The sequence below is a fragment of the Tursiops truncatus genome, chromosome 20 (genome assembly GCF_011762595.2).
Source record: "Tursiops truncatus isolate mTurTru1 chromosome 20, mTurTru1.mat.Y, whole genome shotgun sequence".
Classification (NCBI taxonomy): domain Eukaryota; kingdom Metazoa; phylum Chordata; class Mammalia; order Artiodactyla; family Delphinidae; genus Tursiops; species Tursiops truncatus.
Window position 1 is genome coordinate 39,642,374 of NC_047053.1, and position 21,991 is coordinate 39,664,364.

The 21,991-nt window shown below is 46.7% G+C and overlaps 1 protein-coding gene, 1 long non-coding RNA gene, 1 other non-coding gene and 1 pseudogene across 10 annotated transcripts; 2 read left to right on the forward strand and 2 right to left on the reverse strand.

The window, feature by feature from the left end:
- Window positions 1–2,288: 2,288 nt before the first annotated feature.
- Window positions 2,289–21,967, reverse strand: PTGES3L (prostaglandin E synthase 3 like). 8 transcript variants are annotated; one of them, XM_073797678.1, is made up of 18 exons: window positions 21,593–21,936; window positions 21,107–21,220; window positions 20,920–20,986; window positions 20,717–20,815; window positions 17,472–17,561; window positions 16,510–16,563; window positions 11,992–12,126; window positions 11,710–11,841; window positions 9,777–9,936; window positions 8,244–8,301; window positions 7,681–7,837; window positions 7,468–7,584; window positions 7,106–7,236; window positions 6,734–6,800; window positions 6,454–6,545; window positions 5,745–5,799; window positions 4,516–4,610; window positions 2,289–2,629 (listed from the first exon to the last, which is right to left on the reverse strand). In XM_073797678.1, the coding sequence occupies exons 1-18, from the start codon at window positions 21,598–21,600 to the stop codon at window positions 2,494–2,496; spliced, it is 1,767 nt and encodes a 588-aa protein (XP_073653779.1). In that variant the 5' UTR covers window positions 21,601–21,936; the 3' UTR covers window positions 2,289–2,493. The 8 variants fall into 8 exon arrangements, 6 of the variants coding, with proteins under 6 accessions (XP_073653779.1, XP_073653781.1, XP_073653780.1 ...); XM_073797680.1 differs by having other exon boundaries at window positions 21,107–21,267; window positions 21,593–21,930; XM_073797679.1 differs by having other exon boundaries at window positions 21,107–21,399; window positions 21,593–21,715.
- LOC141277353 (uncharacterized) lies at window positions 12,120–13,974 on the forward strand. The gene is made up of 2 exons (XR_012328614.1): window positions 12,120–12,403; window positions 12,762–13,974. It is a non-coding gene; the product is annotated as an uncharacterized lncRNA (long non-coding RNA).
- TRNAG-UCC (transfer RNA glycine (anticodon UCC)) lies at window positions 13,853–13,924 on the forward strand. Its single transcript has one exon. It is a non-coding gene; the product is annotated as a tRNA-Gly (tRNA).
- LOC101333266 (large ribosomal subunit protein eL21-like) lies at window positions 17,568–20,709 on the reverse strand (annotated as a pseudogene).
- Window positions 21,968–21,991: the final 24 nt, after the last annotated feature.

The window sequence follows — 21,991 nt, forward strand, 5'->3', positions numbered from 1 at the left end:
AAAAAAAAAAAAAAAAAAAAACTTGTTAAATGTGAAGCTAATCTTTTTAACTACCTTGGATGCTTATTGCCCTATGGTACTATTACTAATCATATACCCATTGGCACCTACCTTCCCTGAACCTTCTCATCTATAAAATAGTTACACTACATCAGTGGTTTCCAAATGGTGCCCTGTGGCTCCATGGGGGTACCTCAGGGCCCTCTAAGCTCCTGCAAAACTCCAAGCCTCCACTCCTTTTTCCAACCAGATCAACACAGCTTTCATCCATTTCTGAATTGGGCTGTTATATGTAAGACTCATGAAGAAAAGCTTCCTTTAAATTGAAGACAAAAGTTTGAAAGCCACTACAGTAGGTAACCACTCAATTCCATCCAGCCAAATTCTATGAAGCCACGCTCCCTGCCTGCCTCAGTTTCTCTAGCAGGAACGCAGCAGAAATTCCTCATGTGGGAATTTTACCTGAATAAAGTCCTTGTGTGAACAAGGAGACAGACATCTAATCTGAAGCTATTCACCGGTAGCTGCTGGGTTCAAGAGACGCCTCCCTTGGCCTCAATCATAGCTCCAAAATAACCTGAGGAAGCATAGGAGGTGCCTGCACACACGTCCATCCACAGCGGCACTGCCCAGGGATGCAGCTCACCTGGAGGTGGCAGAAGTGCAGCCACTCCTGCTGTTACAACCCATCCTCGATTCGCAGGTAAAGAGGAACTGAACATTAGGTAATCAAAAATACCCATTCTAGGTCATCTCCAGGAATCCAGTGTTTTCTTGAGCACTTACAGTTGAATATGTTACTTCCCAACACCACAGAGATTGAGGCACCCCCATTACTGCCACGTCACCAGTGAGGAAAGTGAAGGTTGAAAAAGCAAGATAACTCTCCCAAGTGAGTAAACAACAGAACCAGATTTTTTTTAAGTTGTATTCTTAAATTGTGAAATATAACCTCATGGAATAAATCATCAATGTAGGCTACAATGCGTAATCACAGAGCAAAGCCCGATGTTTACCTGTCACCCAAGTCAAGAAACAAAACACTGCGGGCACCCCGGAAACCACCCTCCCACCCCCATCTTGGGTCCCTTCTTCGTCCTGCTTCACTCCCCCCCAGAAGTATCAATAAATGTTGTCCTTTTAAAATCAATCCCTCGCTTTTTGTTATATAGTTCTACCACCTATAGATGCACGAAGCCAGGACTACTCAGGTCTGTGAAACTCCAGTCTATGCTCTTAACCTTGAGATAATGCTTCCTCTTGTTCTATCAGCTGCTGAAAGATGACTTTAAATCTTCCATCAACTATGGATTTGTTTCTCCTTTTAGATCTGTCAATGTCTGCTTTATGTATTTTGAGGCTGTTATTAGATACCTATAAATTTAGAACTATTTTATCTTCCTTTTATCACCACACGTCTCTCTTGGTCTCTAATAATGATTCTTTTTTTTTTTTTGGCCATGCTGTGCAGCTTGTGGGATCTTACTTCCCCCACCAGGGGTTGAACCCAGGCCACAGCAGTGAAAGCACCGAGTCCTAACCACTGGACCGCCAGGGAATTCCTTTTTTTTTTTTTCCTGGGGGGGCGGAGCCAATAATGATTCTTAAAGTGTTACAGCTTTAAACTCTCATTTACCTCATATTAATAATGCCCCCAGCTTTCTCTGGGTTAGTCTTGCCTGGTATCTTTTTCCATCCTTTTCCTGCCTCAATAGCAGACTTGGAACATCTTTCAACTATGTATTTTCGTGCCCTCTTGACCTATTTACAAAGTCATTGATACCTTTTAATTCTGAAACACAAGACTAGGAAAAGAAAATACGAGAAAACAAGGAGATGTGAGTCTAAGCCCTAAGCCAAGCCTCTGGTCTGACTCACATCTCCTTAGGCAGCTGCATTTCTACATGAAGAAAGACTGCAGCTGGGTTTAGATAAATTACTACAGTTCATCAACATAACACTCACGGATAGGGTGTGCCTAACAGGAGCTGAATTAGAAAGCTGTTTAAGACTCACAGACATGGAGAACAGACTTGTGGATGCCATAGTAGGGGTGGGGGTGGGGGGTAGGTAGGGATGGACTGGGAGTTTGGGATTAGCAGATGCAAACTATTATATATAGAATGGATAAACAACAAGGTCCTACTGTATAGCACAGGGAACTATATTCAATATCTTGTGATAAGCCATAATGGAAAATTATGAAAAAGAACATATGTAGCTGAATCACTCTACTGTACAGCAGAAATTAACACAACATTGTATATATCAACTATACTTCAATAAAATAAATTTTAAAAAATAAAGCTGTTTATTCACAAAGACACTGATCACATAAGCACACTGGAATAGACTGTATAAATTCAAATCCATCATGTAAATACACATGGTACCACAATCATTTCAAGTCAAACTATTTTATCGTCCAAGAGACTCCTTCTGTGGTCACAGGAGGCCGGCTGTCAACGGACAACCAGGGAGGCACCCGAGCCCTCACTCTTCTGCACTCTGCGTGCTGACGTAGTCCTGGAGAAGCGCCTGCACCTCTGCCCGACGGCTCATCTTGGTGGCCTTGCCCTGAAAGCGGCCTTTCTTCCCCGCTCCCTTGCCTTCTAGCACCTCAGCCACCCTGGGGAGCAGAGAGACAGTCAGGGAGGGCGTCTTTGAGGGAAAAGTCACAGGAAAACCAAGGGCAGCCCTGAGGCTTTCCCCTTGGGCTGGGGGGAGAGAAAAAGTAAATGGCTTCTAGAAATACTTGCACATGTGCACAAAGATATGGGTACCATATTTATTTAACAGCGAATAACTGGGGGCTTCCCTGGTGGCACACCGATTAAGAATCCGCCTGCCAATGCAGGGGACACGGGTTCGAGCCCTGGTCCGGGAAGACACCACATGTCACGGAGCAACTAAGCCCATGCACCACAACTACTGAGCCTGTGCTCTAGAGCCCACGGGTCACAACTACTACAGCCCATGCGCCTAGAGCCCGTGCTCTGCAACAAGAGAAGCCACCGCAATGAGAAGCCTGCGCACTGCAACAAAGAGTAGCCCCGGTTCGCCGCAACTAGAGAAAGCCCGCGCGCAGCAACGTAGACCCAACGCAGCCAAAAATAAATTAATTAATGATTATTTAAAAAAAAAAAGAGTGAATAACTGGAAACAACAGAAGTGTCTAGAAACAGGCTAAATTACGGCAACCTCCAAGGAACAGGATGAGCGTCATTAGGAGTAAAGAGCTGTAGACACAAAGGCCTGCGGGAGCAGCAGGGAAGCAACTGGGGCTGAGCGAGAAAGGTGGGCCTATGGCACTGGCCGGGCCCGTGCTATCTGAAGAAGCAGGCCCCACTCACGTCCTCGTAGATACTAACCTGCAGGAACGTCAGTCCAGTGTTGCAAGCGTGTGCCTTTTTCTCTTCCTTTTCTGAGAAAAGCTAGAACTCCCTATTTTTAAATAAAAATCTCCTAATTTTAAAATGTAGCAACTAATTTTAAAAATTTAAAGTTGTACACAGGCCAAACCAGTCTATAGGCCACAGCTGGCTGCCTGTCAGGAACCTCTGCTCTGAATACTTCTGTTTTCCTTCAGTGTTTTACAGTGAACACATATTCATCACAGCCAATCAGGACTTCAAAACCCTAAATGCCAGAAAGAATATGGTGCACTCCACCTCCATATCTAATTTAAAATAAGAAAATATAAACAATATAAGAGTAAAAAAGTCCAACACAATTCTAATTTTTCTATAATAACTACATCAATAGGTTTTTTGATTCAGTCTCAAAACCCTAATTTTTTCCCCCCAAGTTTGTCTGTGCCTCTGCTTTGCTGATGCCTTAAGCAGGTGCTTCATCTGCCTAGTGAGAATCCAGCACCTGTATTCATGTATCACTTATGAATCTCAATTTCTAAAAGAAAAAACACAAAGCACGTGAGATTTGGAGCCGAAAGTCCTGGGCTCGAGTCTCAGTTCTGCCACTTTAACCGTGAGATCTCAGGTACACAATGTGCTGTCCCTCATCTCTAAAACTGGGAATGACGGTGGTGATCATTATTTCCGCTAAGGCAACATCACATGACTGTGATGTGAATGAAAATGAGATGCAGGGGCTTCCCTGGTGGCGCAGTAGTTAAGAATCTGCCTGTCAATGCAGGGGACACGGGTTCGTGCCCCGGTCCAGGAAGATCCCACATGCCGTGGAGCGGCTAGGCCCATGCGCCACAACTACTGAGCCTGCCCATCTAGAGCCTGTGCTCTGCAACGGGAGAGGCCGCGAAGTGAGAGGTCCGCGCACCGCGATGAACAGTGGCCCCCGCTCGCCGCAACTGGAGAAAGCTCTCGCACAGAAACGAAAACCCAACACAGCCAAAAATAAATAAATAAATAAATAAATTTATTAAAAAAAAAAAAATGAGATGCAGATGCGGTGGCCCTTTGCATCCAACAAGGGTGCTATTAGTAGGTTAGGCTTACAGGCTCTTCCACCCGTGCAAAGCGGTCCACGGAAGATTACCTGGGCGCCAGGGTCTCCACAGCCTCAGCTGGCCCTGCCAGTAAGAAGAGTCCAGCACCTTTCTCTTCGCCCACAGTTAGGAACAGGAGGGTCTCCTAGGATGGAAGACAAGATGAGCCCTGACACTTAAAAGACGTGCAGTCAATCCCCCCTAAACTGCACTCTCTTCAGTCTCAGGAACAGACTTTTATCATATTGCAATATATAAAGATACCAAATCAACACAGTGTACACCTTACACAGTATTACATACCAATAACATCTCAATTAAAAGGAAAACAGGTTTTCCCTCCTAAACCACAAGTGATGTTCCTCATGAATGTAAGGCAGCCCCTCCACTCTGGGGCCCACTAGGGACAAGAAACTTTGAGAGTGGCCATAGGAACTTAGGTTGAATATTAAGAAGGGGGCAGAAGCCTGCTGACCATGACCAAGCATAGAATGTCTTTCATGATCTGACTCCCGCCAAACTCTGCAGCCTGGTCACCCCACTCCCACACCGCCCCTTGCACCCTGTGTCTGCTATCGCCAAAACCTCCGTGTTTCCCTCTGCTTGGCCACCTCGGCTCCCCTGTCTGCCGATGACTGCTAAGCAGTCTTCTAGGCCTCTCCCCTGAAGCCTCCCCAACCTTTCAGGGAATGCGCTCCTCTGCCTCTAGCACTGACTACCCTAAGTTATAAATGTCGGCATACACGGTTGTCTCCCAGACTCAAGAGTGAGCTCCTTGAGTATCAGTACTCTCTACACAGAAATAAGAGGAGAGATACACACACACTGCTTGGCCCAGAGTAGATATTCCCAAAGGTGTTTCCTGAGTGAATGCAAAAGAGAGACCTGGAAACCACTAAGCTCTGGTCAGGACCGGGACGGGTGGCTGAAGCCAGAGGCAAAGGAACACTGAACAGACGGCCTTCTAAGGGCCTAGCCGACCGCCGTATTTCTGAAATCAGCCCTCAGCACATATAAATGTGGGTGGCACGGAGGAGTTCCAGTTCTGATAAAAGGAGCTCTGAAGCTGGTAAGTGCCACAGCCCCAGAAAGGTCAATACCACTGACTGAGCTTGGCACCTAAAACAGAGCCTAGCTCAGAGTCAGTGCTGAGAAAATAGCGTTGAATGAATTTCTGTTCCCTATTCTTCATGTGTTCATGCGGAGGGACCTCAGCTAACCTGACGCCCCTCATTAGGTCTCCACCCGGGGCGGACAGAGAACCTCATGCTCCTCTTACCTCTGACCCAATCTCGTTGGCGATGATATTCATGAACTCAGAATCACCCTCCTTCCTAAAACAAAGGGCAAAGACATCAGATCCAAGTTGCAACGGGAGCTAGGAAACTGCAGGAAGCCCAGCTCCTCCTCGTGAGGCTGGCCACACTGCTGCCTTTTGTGCAGAGTCCCAGAGAAAGAGTGTGCTCTCTGAGGGCCAGCCTGGCATCTTTCTAAGCCTCGGCACGCTCTAACAAGTTTTGCGTTTGTTTCTGTCTCCCTTAAACAGGATTCACCCGGGTAAGTGGAGACCTGTTAGATGGCAAAGGAAATGAGGGAAGGCTCTAATGAAAGTTATAGTGAAGATGTTTATATCAAACCCAGGAAATCTGCAAGGCAACACACTTCTTCGGGTCTTCTCAGCCTTAAGAACACCGGGGGCGGGACTTCCCTGGTGGCGCAGTGGTTGAGAGTCCGCCTGCCGATGCAGGGGACACGGGTTCGCGCCCCGGTCCGGGAAGATCCCACATGCCGCGGAGCGGCTGGGCCCGTGAGCCATGGCCACTGAGCCTGCGCGTCCGGAGCCTGTGCTCCGCAACGGGAGAGACCACAACAGTGAGAGGCCCGCGTACCGCAAAAAAAAAAAAAGAACTCCTGGGGCGACCCGCCTCCCACTCTGCACTGTGTACAGGGGAGGGGCTGAGCCCTAAGCCTAGCACTCCTGGCCTCACCTGTGTAATGTGACCACACCTCCCCAGTCTGGGCTGTTCCTGAGGCTGTGGGCAACGTGCACAGCCAGGTCTCTGAGCAGATTCAGGTTGCTCTGAAAAGGATGCCATAACTCAGTTGACAGGTGGGGAAAGGGTAACCAGAGAGAACGTCTCTCCACCCCTCCCCTCCCCAGTCACTGCCCACTAACATGCTGCACATCCAGTCAGGTGGAGGGGCTGAGTCTGGGGAGCCTTTTCCAGGCAGAGCCCACACCCTCGCCACCCTCCAAGGATAAATCACCTTCTGCAGGAGCTTGTTGGAGTTCTGTAGCTTTTTCACTGCTTCCACATGATCCTCTGCTCCACACCTGCAAGAGGAAGGTTCATGGAGGCCTGCCCAGTTTTCCAACTGCTTTTGGTGTCAGGCATAAATCAATGGCGCCCTTCCTGATGGGACCCAGGGACATTTCCAAGGAAGCCTCAGGCTGTTGGGGAAGAGGATGTAAAGGAAGAAACCATTTTGTGTGCATCTGCTCGACCACCCAAAGCACCTTAGCATTTCTGGTTGCATCCTACCCCTAAAGATAGAGTATTCTGTCTGCCGCACAGGTGGGAAGGCTAAGCTCCGGGCTGCCCAGGCGCTGAGAAAAGGAGGCAGTGGAAGGGGGCGTACTTCAGCAGAGCTGTCAGTGCTTTCTCAGTGCTGTGACTCTTCTCCATCCACTTCAGCACCCGGTTCCCAGCCAGAAAGGTCACGTTGGTTTTGTTCTTTTTCCCCTTCTCAGAGCCCAGGATTTTAATGACCTACATGAGGCAAGGAAGTAAAACACACACACACACACACACACACAAACTGCAGCAGGTGCTGGACCCAAGGGCAGGAGAGATCAAGACCTCCCTGCTGGCTCGGAAGCAATAAGGAGTGATTTCACTCAGGACCCCTCACGTGTCCCCCTCTATCACTCTCAGCCCTGCTGTGATCCCCCACCTCCGACACCCTCTCTCCCACCCACTCAAGAGCCCTTCCTCACCTACCTGAAGGTCACTGAGATTGCTCACGTGGGTCCCACAGCACATGTTGGAATCAACGCTCTTGATGGTGACAACTCGAATAGGCCCAGCATGATCATCCGGCAAACCCCGGCCCCTCACCTGGAACGCAAGGGAGGGAGGAGGGCTGTTTGAATTTTGATGAGGAGCCCTTGGAGGGCCACTCTACAGAAGCCAGCCTGCCGGCTCTCCCCTCACCTGCTCCACACCGGGATCATCCAGGCTCAGTTCTCGCACATACACAGGCAGCCGCTCTCTGATTTTCTCATTGACACTCTGCTCAATGGCAGCTACTTGCTCCGCAGTCACAGAAGGGCTGTCCAGCTCGATGACACTCCGGAGTCGCCCTAACTCCCTGCAAGAAGAAGCAGAGTGGTCACAGGATGCTGACGGAGACAATTAACAATAGAAGGAAGTTTATCGTTTACAAAGCATGTTCATGTAAATGCTGGTATTTAATCCTCACAAAAATGTCACAAAGTAGGGACTGTCATTTCCACTTTACAGGTGAGGGGTGATAAGGAACATGATCAAGGTCATGCAAGGGATTCACCCCCTACGTCACTGAGCTTCAAAGTCCATATTCTTTTTTAAGCAAAGGGAGATGTTTCTCAGGGAAAACACAAAGTCATCCACCACCCCATCTTCGAGGGGAACAGGTGAGCACAGATTTTTATCCTTCTACCCCTGACTCACTACTAGGAAAGGAGCCAGCAGTCAGGGACCCATGCCTGACAATTAGTCTTATGCCTCTTGCTCACCATGATGTTGTCTTCAGCCCAAACAGATGATCAGCAACCGCAGTGATGAGATGCTGCCCTGAGCAGAAAGAGGAGATGGGAGAAGTGAGAAGTGATCATGAGTGACACGACCCCAATGCCAACGTCATCACAGAAATTCTACTGCTGAAGACCTGCCTGGCACTGGGTAATACTCTTGAGAGACACTTTATTGAAAACCCTCAGGAGAATTCTGCAAGAGGCTTTATGATGCCATTTCTTTTTTTTTTTTTTTTTTGCGGTACGCAGGCCTCTCACTATTGTGGCCTCTCCCGTTGTGGAGCACAGGCTCCGGACGCGCAGGCTCAGCGGCCATGGCTCACAGGCCCAGCCGCTCCGCGGCATGTGGGATCTTCCCGGACCAGGGCACGAACCCATGTCCCCTGCATTGGCAGGTGGACTCTCAACCACTGCGCCACCAGGGGAGCCCTATGATGCCATTTCTTGAATGAGGAAACCAAGGTCTAGAGAAATCAAACAACTTTCCAAGGCAACAGTAGCTCGTCAGAGGCAGGATTTGAACTCGAGTTCTAATTGTGCCAGATTCATTCACTCAACAAAAATTTATCAAGTGCCTACCACGTGCAAGGCACAGGGCTTGGCACTAGAGATGTAGCACCATCCCTGATCGATGACAGCGAGGAGGAGAAGGAATCAACTGTGAAGGCAAAGGGAACAAGACAGCCAAAGGCCTTGAAGGAGGAAAGAAGCAGGATGTGTTCAAGGAATGGAGAGAAGGCCAGCATGGCCAGGATGCAGGGAGCGGGAGGCAGGAGCACCGGGTGAGGCTGGAGCAGTAGATGAGCGCCAGCCCAGGCAGGCCTTGTGCCCCATGGCAAGACGTTTGCCTTCATCATGAGCTACAGGTAGCCTTTGAAAAGCTTTAAAGCAGGGGAGTGGCCTGATCAGCCTTTCATTTTTAAAAAATATTCTAGCTGCTTTGTGGAGAATGGGTTGCAAAGAGACAAGAATGAACATGGGGAGACTAGCCGGGAGGCTGTTACAGAGGGCTGGGGAGAGACGATGAGAGCTGGGATGAGGATGACTGTGTTGACAGTGGAAGCAGATAGAGAAGTATTTCGAAAATAAACCGACATGACTCAGATTGCCTGGCTATCCCTAAAGCAGTGTCTGAACTGACTTCCAGGATTTGAGCAACTGGGTGGATGCTGGCCATGCACTGAACACAGTGAAGGCGAAGAGAAGACCAGATCTGGGGGAGGGGGTGGCTTTTTAATTCCATTCTGGACATTTTGAGTTTAAGAAGGCTATGAGACATCTACAGATATAGATATCAAGTGGGAAGTTATAATACTTAAATCCAGCAGTTATTCTAATACTTTTACTTTAACTGCTCATTTTGCTTTTATAACATTTATCACATCTTGCCTGAACTGGAGCTGATTCTGAATATGTCTGTCTCTTCCAAAAGGTTAACTCCTAGAGGACCCAAACCACGTCTCAATCATCGTGACATTCCCACACGCAGCAACTGCCCCATCCCACCCCACCTACCTGAATGCTGCTGCATGTGGTCAAACCTCCGTTCCCAGTCCACCCGGACCTGTACCTCAGTCCCAGGGGTCAGAGGTGTCTGGGTGAAATGATCAGCCTGGGCGCCCCGGCGGGTCACTCTCAGCACAGAGATGTCATTGATTGTACCACGGTCATCAGGCTGGGGAAAGAAGTAAAAATAATCGATGGTAGCAGGTAGGGCTCACCCTAACTCCTGGATACAAAGACCCTCTAGCAGAAGTTTGTGAGAAACACACCCAGAATTTGAGATTCCCTAAGGGAGAAGAAGCAATGCCAAGTGAGGTGGTCCACTTTGCTCATGAGGGGACTCTCTCTATACTCTTCACTTGGAACATCTTTTGTTCTTCAGAACAAAATCACAGAATGAATACAAAAATTGTAACTACAGCATAAAATAGATAACTAATGAGAACCTACTGTATAGCACATGAAGCTCGAAAACAAATAAATAAATAAAATTTGAAAAAAAAATGTAACTACAGCAACGAAAATTTTAGTAAAACCCAAACAAACTTAATCCTCACTCTCATTGCCTTGGTTTAGATTTTTATCTTTCAATAGTTTCCAAACTGACCTGAATTTTTCTCCTTTCTTCCACTCTATCTTCTACACTCCTACTAGAATTAAATTCAAAAATATTCATTAAAAATATCAAATATTACAAAATATCAACTGCTTACAAGACACTGTACCTATCCAAGACTATAATGTAAATAAGACATGGTCCCTCATGGAACTGAAAAGTCTGGAGAAGAATAAAGACATGCTAACAGGCAACTGCAATATGATCTACAACATGCCATAGTTCAAAAAAGTACATTGTTTTAGAGGAGCTCAAAGAAAAGGAACCTAACAGTCTTGGGGAATCAGGGAAGACTTCCTGGAAGAGGTGATATATAAAATGAGACCTGCTATGGATACCTGAGGGCACATGTTTTCCTTCAGCAGATCAGAAAACCTCCATGCTGGGAAAAATTGGAAGTTTCTCACAATCAAGTTTACTGAATATGTTCTCTCACATCATTTCTTTGCTTAAGTACTTCCATGGCTCACCATAGCCTCCTGAAAGAAGTCCACACACCTTAACACATCCTTCAAGGCCCTCTGAACTGGCCCCCACTTACCTTTACAAAACCATCTCCAGCCTGTCATCAACACACACCAGAGGCTCCAACTATATGGGACTATTTTGCAGTTAACTAGACTTGTCAGATTCTTACAGGCCTCCCTGTTTCGGCTGGGAAAGCCTCTCCCACAATGCCCACCTTTGGTGTTATTATTCTCCTTTCCCATTTTCTCATTGGACCTTGCCCCTACCCCATCACAGCACTGATACGTCTGCCCTCTGCTGTGCTCCTTCATGGGAAACTTTTTCAGTCCATGCCAATCACCCTAATCGAATTCCTACCTCAGGTCCTTTGCACTTATTCTCCCTCCCCGGAATACTCCCCACCCCCCACCAGCACCACTAGATAATGGCAATGGCTTACCCCCTCACCTCACTTCGTTCTCGACAGAAATAACTTGCCCCCTACCTAGGAGGCCATCCCATCACTCTCTTTCCCTCGACCTTTAATTTTCTTTATAGCATTTATCATACTGATATACTACTTATCTATTCACCGTTTTGTCTGTTTTCTCCAATAAATATTCTACGTATGCAAAGACATTTTCTTGTTCAGCTTTTATCCTTAGGGCTTGAATTAGTACCCAGCATTTGTTACGGACAGATAGATAACCATTTGTTGATAAATACCTGCTGAATGAACAAATGAACTGAATTGAACTAATTTCCATCTGTATTCATTACAGCTAGGACTGAGGACCAGGAGAGCATTTCCGACCTGCTCGGAAAGAATTAGGGGCTTCCTCGGAGGGGGTAGAAGAAAAGGGGAAAGGATGGGCCTGGTACCTGTCCCCCGCCCTCGGGGAAAAGCAGCGTGTCTTCTAGCACCACGCGGAAACCGCTCAGCACTTCCTTCTTGCCGTTGCTTCCTTCGGTCTGCAGCTCCGCGGGACTGCAGGAGACCACGGTGGTGGTGAACTGGGTAAAGAGGGATGCGAGAGTAAGCCCCGACCCCAACCCTCAGCGCACCGGGACTGAATCCAGCTCGGTGCCCCCTCCACGCGGCGCCTTCTTCCCCGCACCGCCGCACCCGCTCGGAGAATCAGGTTTCCCGCCCGCCGGCCGCACCTCCCTGGCGTAGCTGTCCCGCTGACACTGGAACGCCATCGCTGCTGCCTCCCAGTACGCCGGTAACCTTGCACGCAGAAACGCCTGGCGCCGGACGGAGAGCGAAGCGGGACAATCTTCATTCCGGGCGCGTCTCTGCGCAGAAGCAAAAGGGCTAAGAACGGCGTGTGGTTTGGACAAATTTATTGAAAACGCGAAGTGCAGGCGCTCAGGGTTGCTGAGGGACTATTTTAAGACTTTGAAGAAAACCAGAAGACAAGACAGAACAAAACTGCGGCCTAAACTTGTCATAGCACTTTGTTTGGCCCCGTTGGACCCCAGGGATGTACGTAATTCGGCCCCGCGGAAGCCTGCCTGATAGAAGTGGGGATGGTACTGGCTTGGATAGACAGCAACGCCGCCCAATGGAAATGTAATGCAAGCCACATGTTAATTTTTCTTTAAAGCTCTTTTTTTTTTAATTAAATTAATTATTTATTTGGTTGCACTCGGTCTTAGTTGCGGCAGGCGGGCTCCTTAGCTGTGGCATGCGAACTCTTAGTTGCAGCATGCGTGTGGGATCTAGTTCCATGACAAGGGATAGAACCCGGCCCCCTGCATTGGGAGTACTGGGATCTTATCCACTGCGCCACCAGGGAAGTCCCTTAATAATGTTTTTATTTAAATCACCATATACAAAATATTATTTCATCATGTAATGTGTATTTTAAAATAAGTATTTTCCCCCCGTACAAGATTTTCGAAACCTGTTATGTATTTTACACTTACAGCACCTCTCAGTTCGGACTAGCAACATTTCAAGTACTCAGTAATCACGTGTGACCATTGCTACGGGATTGGACAGTGCAAATAAAGAGGTTAACAGAAGTTAACAAGTTTAACTGCAATCGGTGCCTTAAAACGTTAAATGGATTAAAAGTTAAGATTAACCTTCTGCTCTTTTAAATCAAGTAATAAAAAGCTTGAAGTTCCCAGATGTTTCAGAATATAGGGTTTTTCTGATTTTAGGCAGTAATGCAGACCATACCCATGTGTTACGTAATGTGTTCCATTTGGAACTCTGGAGCAACTCCGTATTGATATTTATGCTGAGAAATAAATACGCTAAATGGAATAAACAAAGACTATAAATAGCCTCACATCATTTTAGGTCATGTTTTGCTGCCGGATGAGTTTTGGTGTTAACTTTTTTTTTTAGGTCAGTTTTTAGAAATTTTCGGTTTTCAGAATTGTGGGCAAGGGGACATATGCTATAGAAGTTCAAGTCCCAGCTTTGCCACTTATTGTGACCTGTTTGAGCACCTATTAAGAGAAGACTTAATTATTTTACAAGGTTGATATGAAGTTCAAAATTTTTAATGAGATGATATTAAAATACTTAGTAAATTGTAAAGCACGATACAAATACAGATTTGCATTATGTTATTTTTTAAGTTTAAGAACTAATGTCAATATCAAAATGGGCAAAAGACATGGACAGAGCACATTAAAAGAAATATTAATCACTAATAAACAATGAGCCATCTCATAATTTAAAGCAAATTAAACCAGGGAATTCCCTGGCGGTCCAGTGGTTAGGATTCTGTACTCTCATTGCTGAGGGCCCGGGTTCAATCCCTGGTTGGGGAACTAAGATCCTTCAAGTCCCGCGTCATGGCCAGAAAGAAAAAAAATGAAGCAAATTAAACCAAGTATAATTTTATCTTGGCAAATATCTAAAAGGTTTTGGAGAGTGGAGCACTCTTGGTGGAAGTGAAAATTGGTATGATTTCATCTAAAAGCAACTTGGCAACAGCTTTCAAAATGTTCATCTGCTCTTTGACCTAGCAATTCTACTTCTAGAAATTTACTCTATAGGAATTCCCTGGTGGTCCAGTGGTTAGGACTTGGTGCTTCCACTGCCAGGGCCCAGGTTCAATCCCTGGTTGGGGAACTAAGATCCTGCAAGCCACGTGGTGTGGCCGGGAAAAAAAAAGAAAGAAATTTACCCTACAGATATTCTTGCCAAACATGTAAGGATCTACTTTTTTTTTTTTTTTTTTTTGTGGTACGCGGACCTCTTACTGTTGTGGCCTCTCCCGTTGCGGAGCACAGGCTCCTGACGCGCAGGCTCAGCGGCCATGGCTTACCGGCCCAGCCGCTCCACGGCATGTGGGATCTTCCTGGACTAGGGCACGAACCCGTGTCCCCTGCATCGGCAGGCGGACTCTCAACCACTGCGCCACCAGGGAAACCCAAGGATCTACTTTTTAAACTGTTCCTTGCAGCCTTGTTTGAAAACTGAAAAAGACTAACAACAACTTAAATATCCCTTGATAAGGAACCAGTTAAATTATGGAAAATATATTCAACTGAATACCATGTAGCCATAAAGAAGAGTCAGATCTATGTATACTGATTTAGAAAGAGCTCCAATATATATTAAGTGAAAAAAAGCAGGGTACAAGATGCATATTAATAGTATGATTCCCATTGTGTACACACAGACGCATTGCATTTGCCTATATGCATTAAATTTTAATATATTGATATATTGTACTGTATATAAATAATACATGATATTGCATATGTTCCAGATATGTTGTATGTTTTATATATAACTATATATAGTATTAATTATAGGTATTAAGAAATTTATAACAGGTATAAATATAGATATAAAGATCTAGACATAAATATATAAATTTATTGAAGAAATTGTTAACAGTGGTTACAGCTATTGAGGGAGTGCAAATTCTACTTTAAATTTTAGACCCTTCTATACTATTTAATTTTTTAAACTATGTCCCTATATTACTGAAATAAACTTTAGATTTAATTTTTTTTAACAAATCTCAGTACTTTACCATGAATTCAAGGGCAAAGCCTGAGTGTTGCATTTTGTTTAAGTCACAGTTTAAGTACACACTGGGCCCTCAGAAAATGTTTATGGATGAATGGGGTAGCTGATGAATAGAGTAGTAAACAGACATAGGCATTAACTAATGTAACAATTAGCTTTAAAAGTGTAAAGATAGGGCTTCCCTGGTGGCGCAGTGGTTGAGAGTCCGCCTGCCGATGCAGGGGATGCGGGTTCGTGCCCCAGTTCGGGAGGATCCCACATGCCGCGGAGCGGCTGGGCCCGTGAGCCATGGCTGCTGAGCCTGCGCATCTGGAGCCTGTGCTCCGCAACGGGAGAGGCCACAACAGTGAGAGGCCCGCGTACTGAAAAACAAAACAAAAAAAAAGTGTAAAGATATTTAAAGGAATGCTTTCTTAGTGCCAATAAATGGCCTAACTGCTTTTTAAGTGCCAAAAAAAAAAAAAAATGTAAAGATATTTCTGGAGTATGCAGGAAGCTAAGGTGGGTTTCTGGCTGGTTCTAGAGGTGGCAGTATTAGCTATACAGTGAAAGGCTGGTTTCTGCTCTGAAGATCTGGGCATGGGAAAGTTCCCCAGCTTGGTTACAAGTCTGCTCCCAATATCTTTCTTCTTCCAATCTCGACAGTAAGGGCCAGGATCTCTGACACCCACCTCTCCACTGGAGAGGAGCTATAGACAGGAAGAGGCTTGCCTCTAGGAGGAAGAAGTACAAAAAGGAAAGAGACACAGAACAGTTCCTACAGATTTATTATAAGCTATATGCTGCTTCTATGGCTTTTGCTCTTACACATACACACACACAGAGGCTCAAGTACTCCAGAAAGCCCTGATGAGTGGCCCAAACACAAAGATTGCAGCCAATTGGTAGGAAGTCAGAAGCCCCACCTGTCTACTCCTCTCCTATCCTGTCATCTGACACAGCAGCCTTAGTCAAGTGCCTAGGAAATAGAAATAAAGCATGAAGGAGGACCCTTAATAAAGAGCTTCTAGGAAAGTTCGGAGATCCCAGAGGACCCTGGCACACAGCCAAAGAGCTGAGAAAGACCCAGGACCTAGCTTGTTAGAGTGACTGGAAGATAGCCACAGCTTCCTCCCCAGCTCTGCTGTCACAGAAAGTTAATTACTTGTTGCATCCGCACTGTCAGAATCATCCTGGGGGGAAAAAAAAGACAAAAGCCCCTGTAGAGTCTGCAAAGAGTGGACATTTATGTTCACAAATGCTGCTCACTCCCTCCAGCTCTCCAGGTTTTCTTTGGTAATTTTCTGAATCACACAACTTCTTGGGAGCCTAACACGGAAGGATTTAAATTTTGTATGATAAAATAAGACACTTGTATTCAGTAAAGAGCACTGTGCCATGCATCATTTAATGCCAGAATTACAGCGTATGCTACTGGTCCTTACAGCTATAAAGATAGTCAACAGGGCCAGGTCTGCCCTAGATTGGAGAAGCAGAAGGGGAGATGGAAGGGACAAGGGTCTTACTGGGGTTTTCTAGAGCATGGAGAAGAACATTTGACCTCCTGTGTCAAATTCAGATTTGGCTAACATGCACTGAGAACCACTATGTGCTAGAGACTGGGACAGGAGCTTTCTAGTATCTTATTTTTAAGGGCTAAAAGGAAAGGGAAAGGTTAAGGAGCAGGCTTTACTTACATCCAGGTCGTCCATTGCAGGGGGAGGCCTCTTGGTCCTGACCTTCTCCAAAAGCTGGTGGGAAGAGAAAAGTAGTCACGAGAGAGAAGAGGGGCAAAGGAAGAGCAACCTGCATATTGACGGACCACAGGAAAATGGTCCCAGGCAAACAACTGCCCCAGCTTTAAAGTCCCTAATACATCACTGGAATGAACTGAAGAAAAGTAAATTGATACACCCCTTTTTAAAAAATTTTATTTTATATTGTAGTACAGTCGATTAACAATGTTGTGTTAGTTTCAGGTGTACAGCAAAGTGATTCAGTTATACCTATTCTTTTTCAAGTTCTTTTCCCATTTAGGTTATTACAGAATATTGAGCAGAGTTCCCTGTGCTATACGGTAGGTCCTTGTTGGTTATCTATTTTAATTATAGCAGTGTGTATATGAAATTGACCCCCTTTTTAAAAGGAAATTTAGACACACACATCTCCTTACTAATCCGGGTTACTATTAGTGTTTTTACAACTTGAATAAACAGCTGAAATTTGGAAACCAAATATCGTATAGCACGGTGCAATTTATTGGGGATTGGTGATTTATTTTGTGATGTGAATTTTTATACTGCGTAGTTTGAGCTTCCCATGAAGCTATCTGGCTCAGGAAAAACACACACACATACACAAAGAAAACAGAAGAGAGAACAAGAATTACAGAAAAGTAGGAAAAGCTTTTGCCAAACTTGTTCGGAACACAGGCTCTACTCTAAACAGTGAATGAATCTATGTATACAATTTCACTAGCAATATTCACTTCTCTCATCCCTACTAAATAAACATTGCACAAAACATAAAGACTATCAAACCATTGAGCAACCTGCCTGGGGAGATCATATCCCTCTGCCTAGCCCTGACGACAAGCCTCCAGAGCAATGTGTGCAGCGAGTCCCAGAGAATGATTGAGATAGGCAGAAAACAGCATTACCTCTGCGTAATGGTCCACCTGAGCCAGCTCCACTTCTTCATCCCCTTCCCAGTCTCTCCAGTTATCAAAATCCACGGACAACCACACTGGCTGCAGGAGGAAAGCACAGAGAGTCACAGGCCAGGAAGGCAGCAGCAGAAGTGCATAGATGAGTGTGGGTATGTGTGTGGGAGCATGCTTGGGGAAAAGAGGGTCAATGGGGGTATCATCTTCCCAACAGCACCCCTTTAGTTAACCCCCCTCCAGTCTGCCACGTCATCAGCAGCAGCAGCAGCAAAGATTTACCAAGAACTTACTAAGTGCCAAGCACAATGCCAGGCATTGTAGGGGATGGAAGAGCATAGAAACTCTGTCCTCCAGGAGCCAGCTGACTAGAAAGATAACACATCTAGAAAGATAACTGTATCATAAAGCATCCTAGGAGTCAACCAAGCAGCATTCCCTGGAATCAGGGACAACCCTTTGAGGCCCATATTCCAAGTTCCCACATTTAGACAGGGAAAGAAGTTATTTACTCGATCATTTAACAGGTATTTATTGAACACATACTGTGGTTGGCACTGGGATTTTTAAAATGTTCACTACACAGTCTCAGCCATCAAGAAGCAAGTAGGGGGGCTTCCCTGGTGGCACAGTGGTTGAGAGTCCGCCTGCCGATGCAGGGGACATGGGTTCGTGCCCCGGTCCGGGAAGATCCCACATGCCGCGGAGCGGCTGGGCCCGTGAGCCATGGCCGCTGAGCCTGCGCGTCCAGAGCCTGTGCTCCGCAATGGGAGAGGCCACAATAGAGAGAGGCACACGTACCGCAAAAAAAAAAAAAAGAAGCAAGTAGGGGACTTCCCTGGTGGTGCAGTAGTTAAGAATCCGCCTGCCAGTGCAGGGGATGCAGGTTCGAGCCCTGTCCGGGAAGATCCCACATGCCACGGAGCAGCTAAGCCCGAGTGCCACAACTACTGAAGCCCGTGCGCCTAGAGCCTGTGCTCTGCAACAAGAGAAGCCACTGCGATGAGAAGCCCGCGCACCGCAACAAAGAACCACTCGCCACAACTAGAGAAAGCCCGCGCGCAGCAATGAAGACCCAATGCAGCCAAAATAAGTAAATAAATTTATTTTTAAAAAAAGAAGCAAGTAGGGAAGGGAAATGTAAATAAATCATTATAATACAGTGTGGAAAGTGTGGCGGTGGGTTCTGTAGGGGATATTATAGGAAGCCAGCCTTCTTGGAGTAGCAGGGCCTTGAAGGATGAGCAGGGGTTAGGTGGGCAAAGGTAGTGGTGATGGAGACTTTCCAGGAAGAAGCCATAGCTTGAGCAAAGGTATTGAGGTGCATAATAGCCTGGTGTGTGGAAGACAGCTGCAAGCAGTTTGCTATGGCTGGAATGTGGCATTTGAGGCAGAGAGTAAAGGGGTATGAGGCTGCAGAAGGAAAGAACAGCCAAGTCATCAGCTTATACGCCATGCTATGGTCCTTAGACTCTAACCCAAATGGCAGAAGCTACAAGTTCAAATGCCTGAGAGTGTCAGGGAGATAACGAAAAGGAGTGAAGTGAAGTGGAATGCATGCCCCATTTCAAGCTCCAACTCTAGGCATTTGGGAATTTAGACCAGCGTGGCCAGAGTCTCCAGTTTCCAAGAGAAGCTGAGAATCTGGATTTTTAGGTGAAATCTCTACTTTTTTTTTTAAATTTTTATTTATGTATTTATTCATTTTTACCATCTAGATCTTTTATTTTCTTTATAGCTATCATGCCATGAATTCATAGGGAATGGGTTCCAACAGTTCAGGCTCCTTTCCATTGGTTCTCATGAAGTGTGCTTCTCTGGGTGGAGCAGGCTGGTGCTTCAGCTGAACCCAAGTACCATTCTCTTTGGCTTCCTTCTTTTTCTGATCATTTTCCTTCACACATTTCAGGAAACTATCTCGGCTCTCAAAGTGCTGAATATGCTAAATATGCACATTAATTCTCTTGGCAATAATCTTGCCCTTAACTTGTTTGTTTACAGTGATGCCAACAGCATGCTGGGTAATGCTGTAAACTTGCAATTTTGCCATGGTAACATTTGTGGGGCATTCCTTTTTGAACAGAGCCCATTCGCTTGATATCTACAATACCACCTTTCTTGTAGATTCACATGGAAGGAACAACTCCATGTTTTTTAAAAGGCCTAGGGAACATATAGTGGGTGGCCTCCTCTTTCCCTTTGTGTTGGTCATTTTGGTGAGTTACTGGAAAATGGCGGTTCCGGCTGAAAGGTGAAATCTCCACATTTTAAATAATGAATGAATGAATTAATTAATTAATGGCTGCCTTGGGTCTTTGTTGCTGCGCGCAGGCTTTCTCTAGTTGCGGCAAGCAGGGGCTACTCTTTGTTGCGGTGCGCGGGCTCTAGGCTTCAGTAGTTGTGGCATGTGGGCTCTGTAGTTGTGGCTCACGGTCTCTAGAGCGCAGGCTCAGTAGTCGTGGCGCACAGGCTTAGTTGCTCCACGGGAAGTGGGATCTTCTAGGACCAGGGCTCCAACCCATGTCCCCTGCATTGGCAGGTGGATTCTTAACCACTGAGCCATCAGGGATGTCTGAAATCTCCACATTTTTAAATGTCAGTAGCCCATCAAAATAATTTTTAACACTTTGAAGACTGCTAAAACAAATTTGAGAGGCAGATCCAGCCAGCATGCAGCCAATTTTCAACTTTTAGGGGAAAAGAAGCCACTGGAGGGTCTTAAGAGGAAAAGTGACAGGGTCAAATGTGTGTTTTATTGGTTTTTTTTTTTGCGGTGTGCGGGCCTCTCACTGTTGTGGCCTCTCCCGTTGCAGAGCACAGGCTCCGGACGCGCAGGCTCAGTGGCCATGGCTCACGGGCCTAGCCGCTCCGCGGCATGTGGGATCTTCCCAGACCGGGGCACGAACCCGTGTCCCCTGCATCGGCAGGCGGACTCTCAACCACTGCGCCACCAGGGAAGCCCCAAATGTGTGTTTTAAACAGACCATGCTGCGAGGAATGCAGAGGATGGATTGAGGGTGGTGCTGAAAATATGCAACAAACCTCACCCAGTAATGGATAAGGCCTGAATTAGGAAGAGATTAAATCATGGATTCTATTTAAGAGGTCAAATAGGCAGGACCTGGTGAGTAACTGAATGTTGCTGGGAAAGGAGCCAAGGGTGAGTCCCAGACCCAACTTGTCAACCTGGGTACACAGATAGAGAGCACAGGAGAAAAAGCGGCCACTTCCCGCACACCCACCTTGATATCCTCCTTAGTGAGTCGGGGCCAGGCCACCTTCTCCTTCCATTTCCTCACAAAGCAAGTAATGGAGCGGCCAGAGCGCTTATCTCGTGAGTCCTGCCAGATAGAGAGCATCATTCTTAGGGTCTGAGGTTTAGAATGAATCTCCATTTCCCAAGCAGCCTTCCCATCCAGCCCTTACTGCCCCACCCCACCCTTACCTTGCAGTTCACCTTGGCATAGAACTCAATCTCATTATAAAACTCCATTCCATCGGCATTCTTGCAGCTGAGGAGACAATGCAGCTAAGGAGACGAGGAGGCTGAGTGTGGAGTGTGGGGGCATTAGGAGAAGGGAAAGGTTCCCAAGAAGCCAGGCCCCGGCAGCAGTGGAGGGGGAGGGGATTACCTGAACACAATGCGGTGGTCTTCGATGAGCACGTGGACATCGGTGCTGTCCTCAACACAAAACTCCATGAACACATACTTCGGCCTGTCGTACCACAGGGTCCGAGCATGCTGCCTGAAGAGGAGTTGAGGTGGGGCTTCATAGCGGTGCGAGAGGGAAGACTGAGGGCATTTGGGAAAGGTTGGGGAAAATACAGGGACGTTTTATGCTACAGCACGGTCAAAGCGGAGCTAAATAAGACAGAAGGGGGTGGAAGGGGAGTGACGAGACTGGGGTGTGCGGTGAAGATGAACCTGAGGAGAACCGAAAGTGCGAGAGTAGAGAGGTAGGGAGTTACGGAGAACATTCAGGTCACACTTCCCCTCAGCACCCCAAGGATACAGAGACCTGGTGTCCGGGGTTCCCATGGGACCTCGCAGAACCTGGAGCGCCCAGAAAACGTGGGGAAAGGAATCTCTAGTGAAAAAGGCAACCAGAAGCACTTACCGTGCCATGGCGGCTCCCGCTGCCCCGAGGCGTTTGGAATCCGAGGCAGCGGCCGCTATCTTTAGATCCTGGGGACGCCCCCAGCAGCTGCCTCTCCTTACATGGTTGGGGAAAGGGTTTAGAAGAAGTGGGAACGTGGCCTAAGCCAAGGGATCCGCACTCCGAAGAGACTCTGGGAGAGCATAGTCCCTGCAGCCCTTCACATCTTGGGGTCTCCAGAAATACACACGTTAGGAATAGACGACCCGCCCGCCGGGATTAGAGGTCGATACACATGGAAGGGCTTGTCCCGACTTCATTCGCCTGTTTCTCCAATGCTTAGCACACTCAGTGTCCGACACACAGCAGGCGCTCAATTAAAAAAAAAAAAAAAAACTACTGGCCAGAATTAAGTCCCGA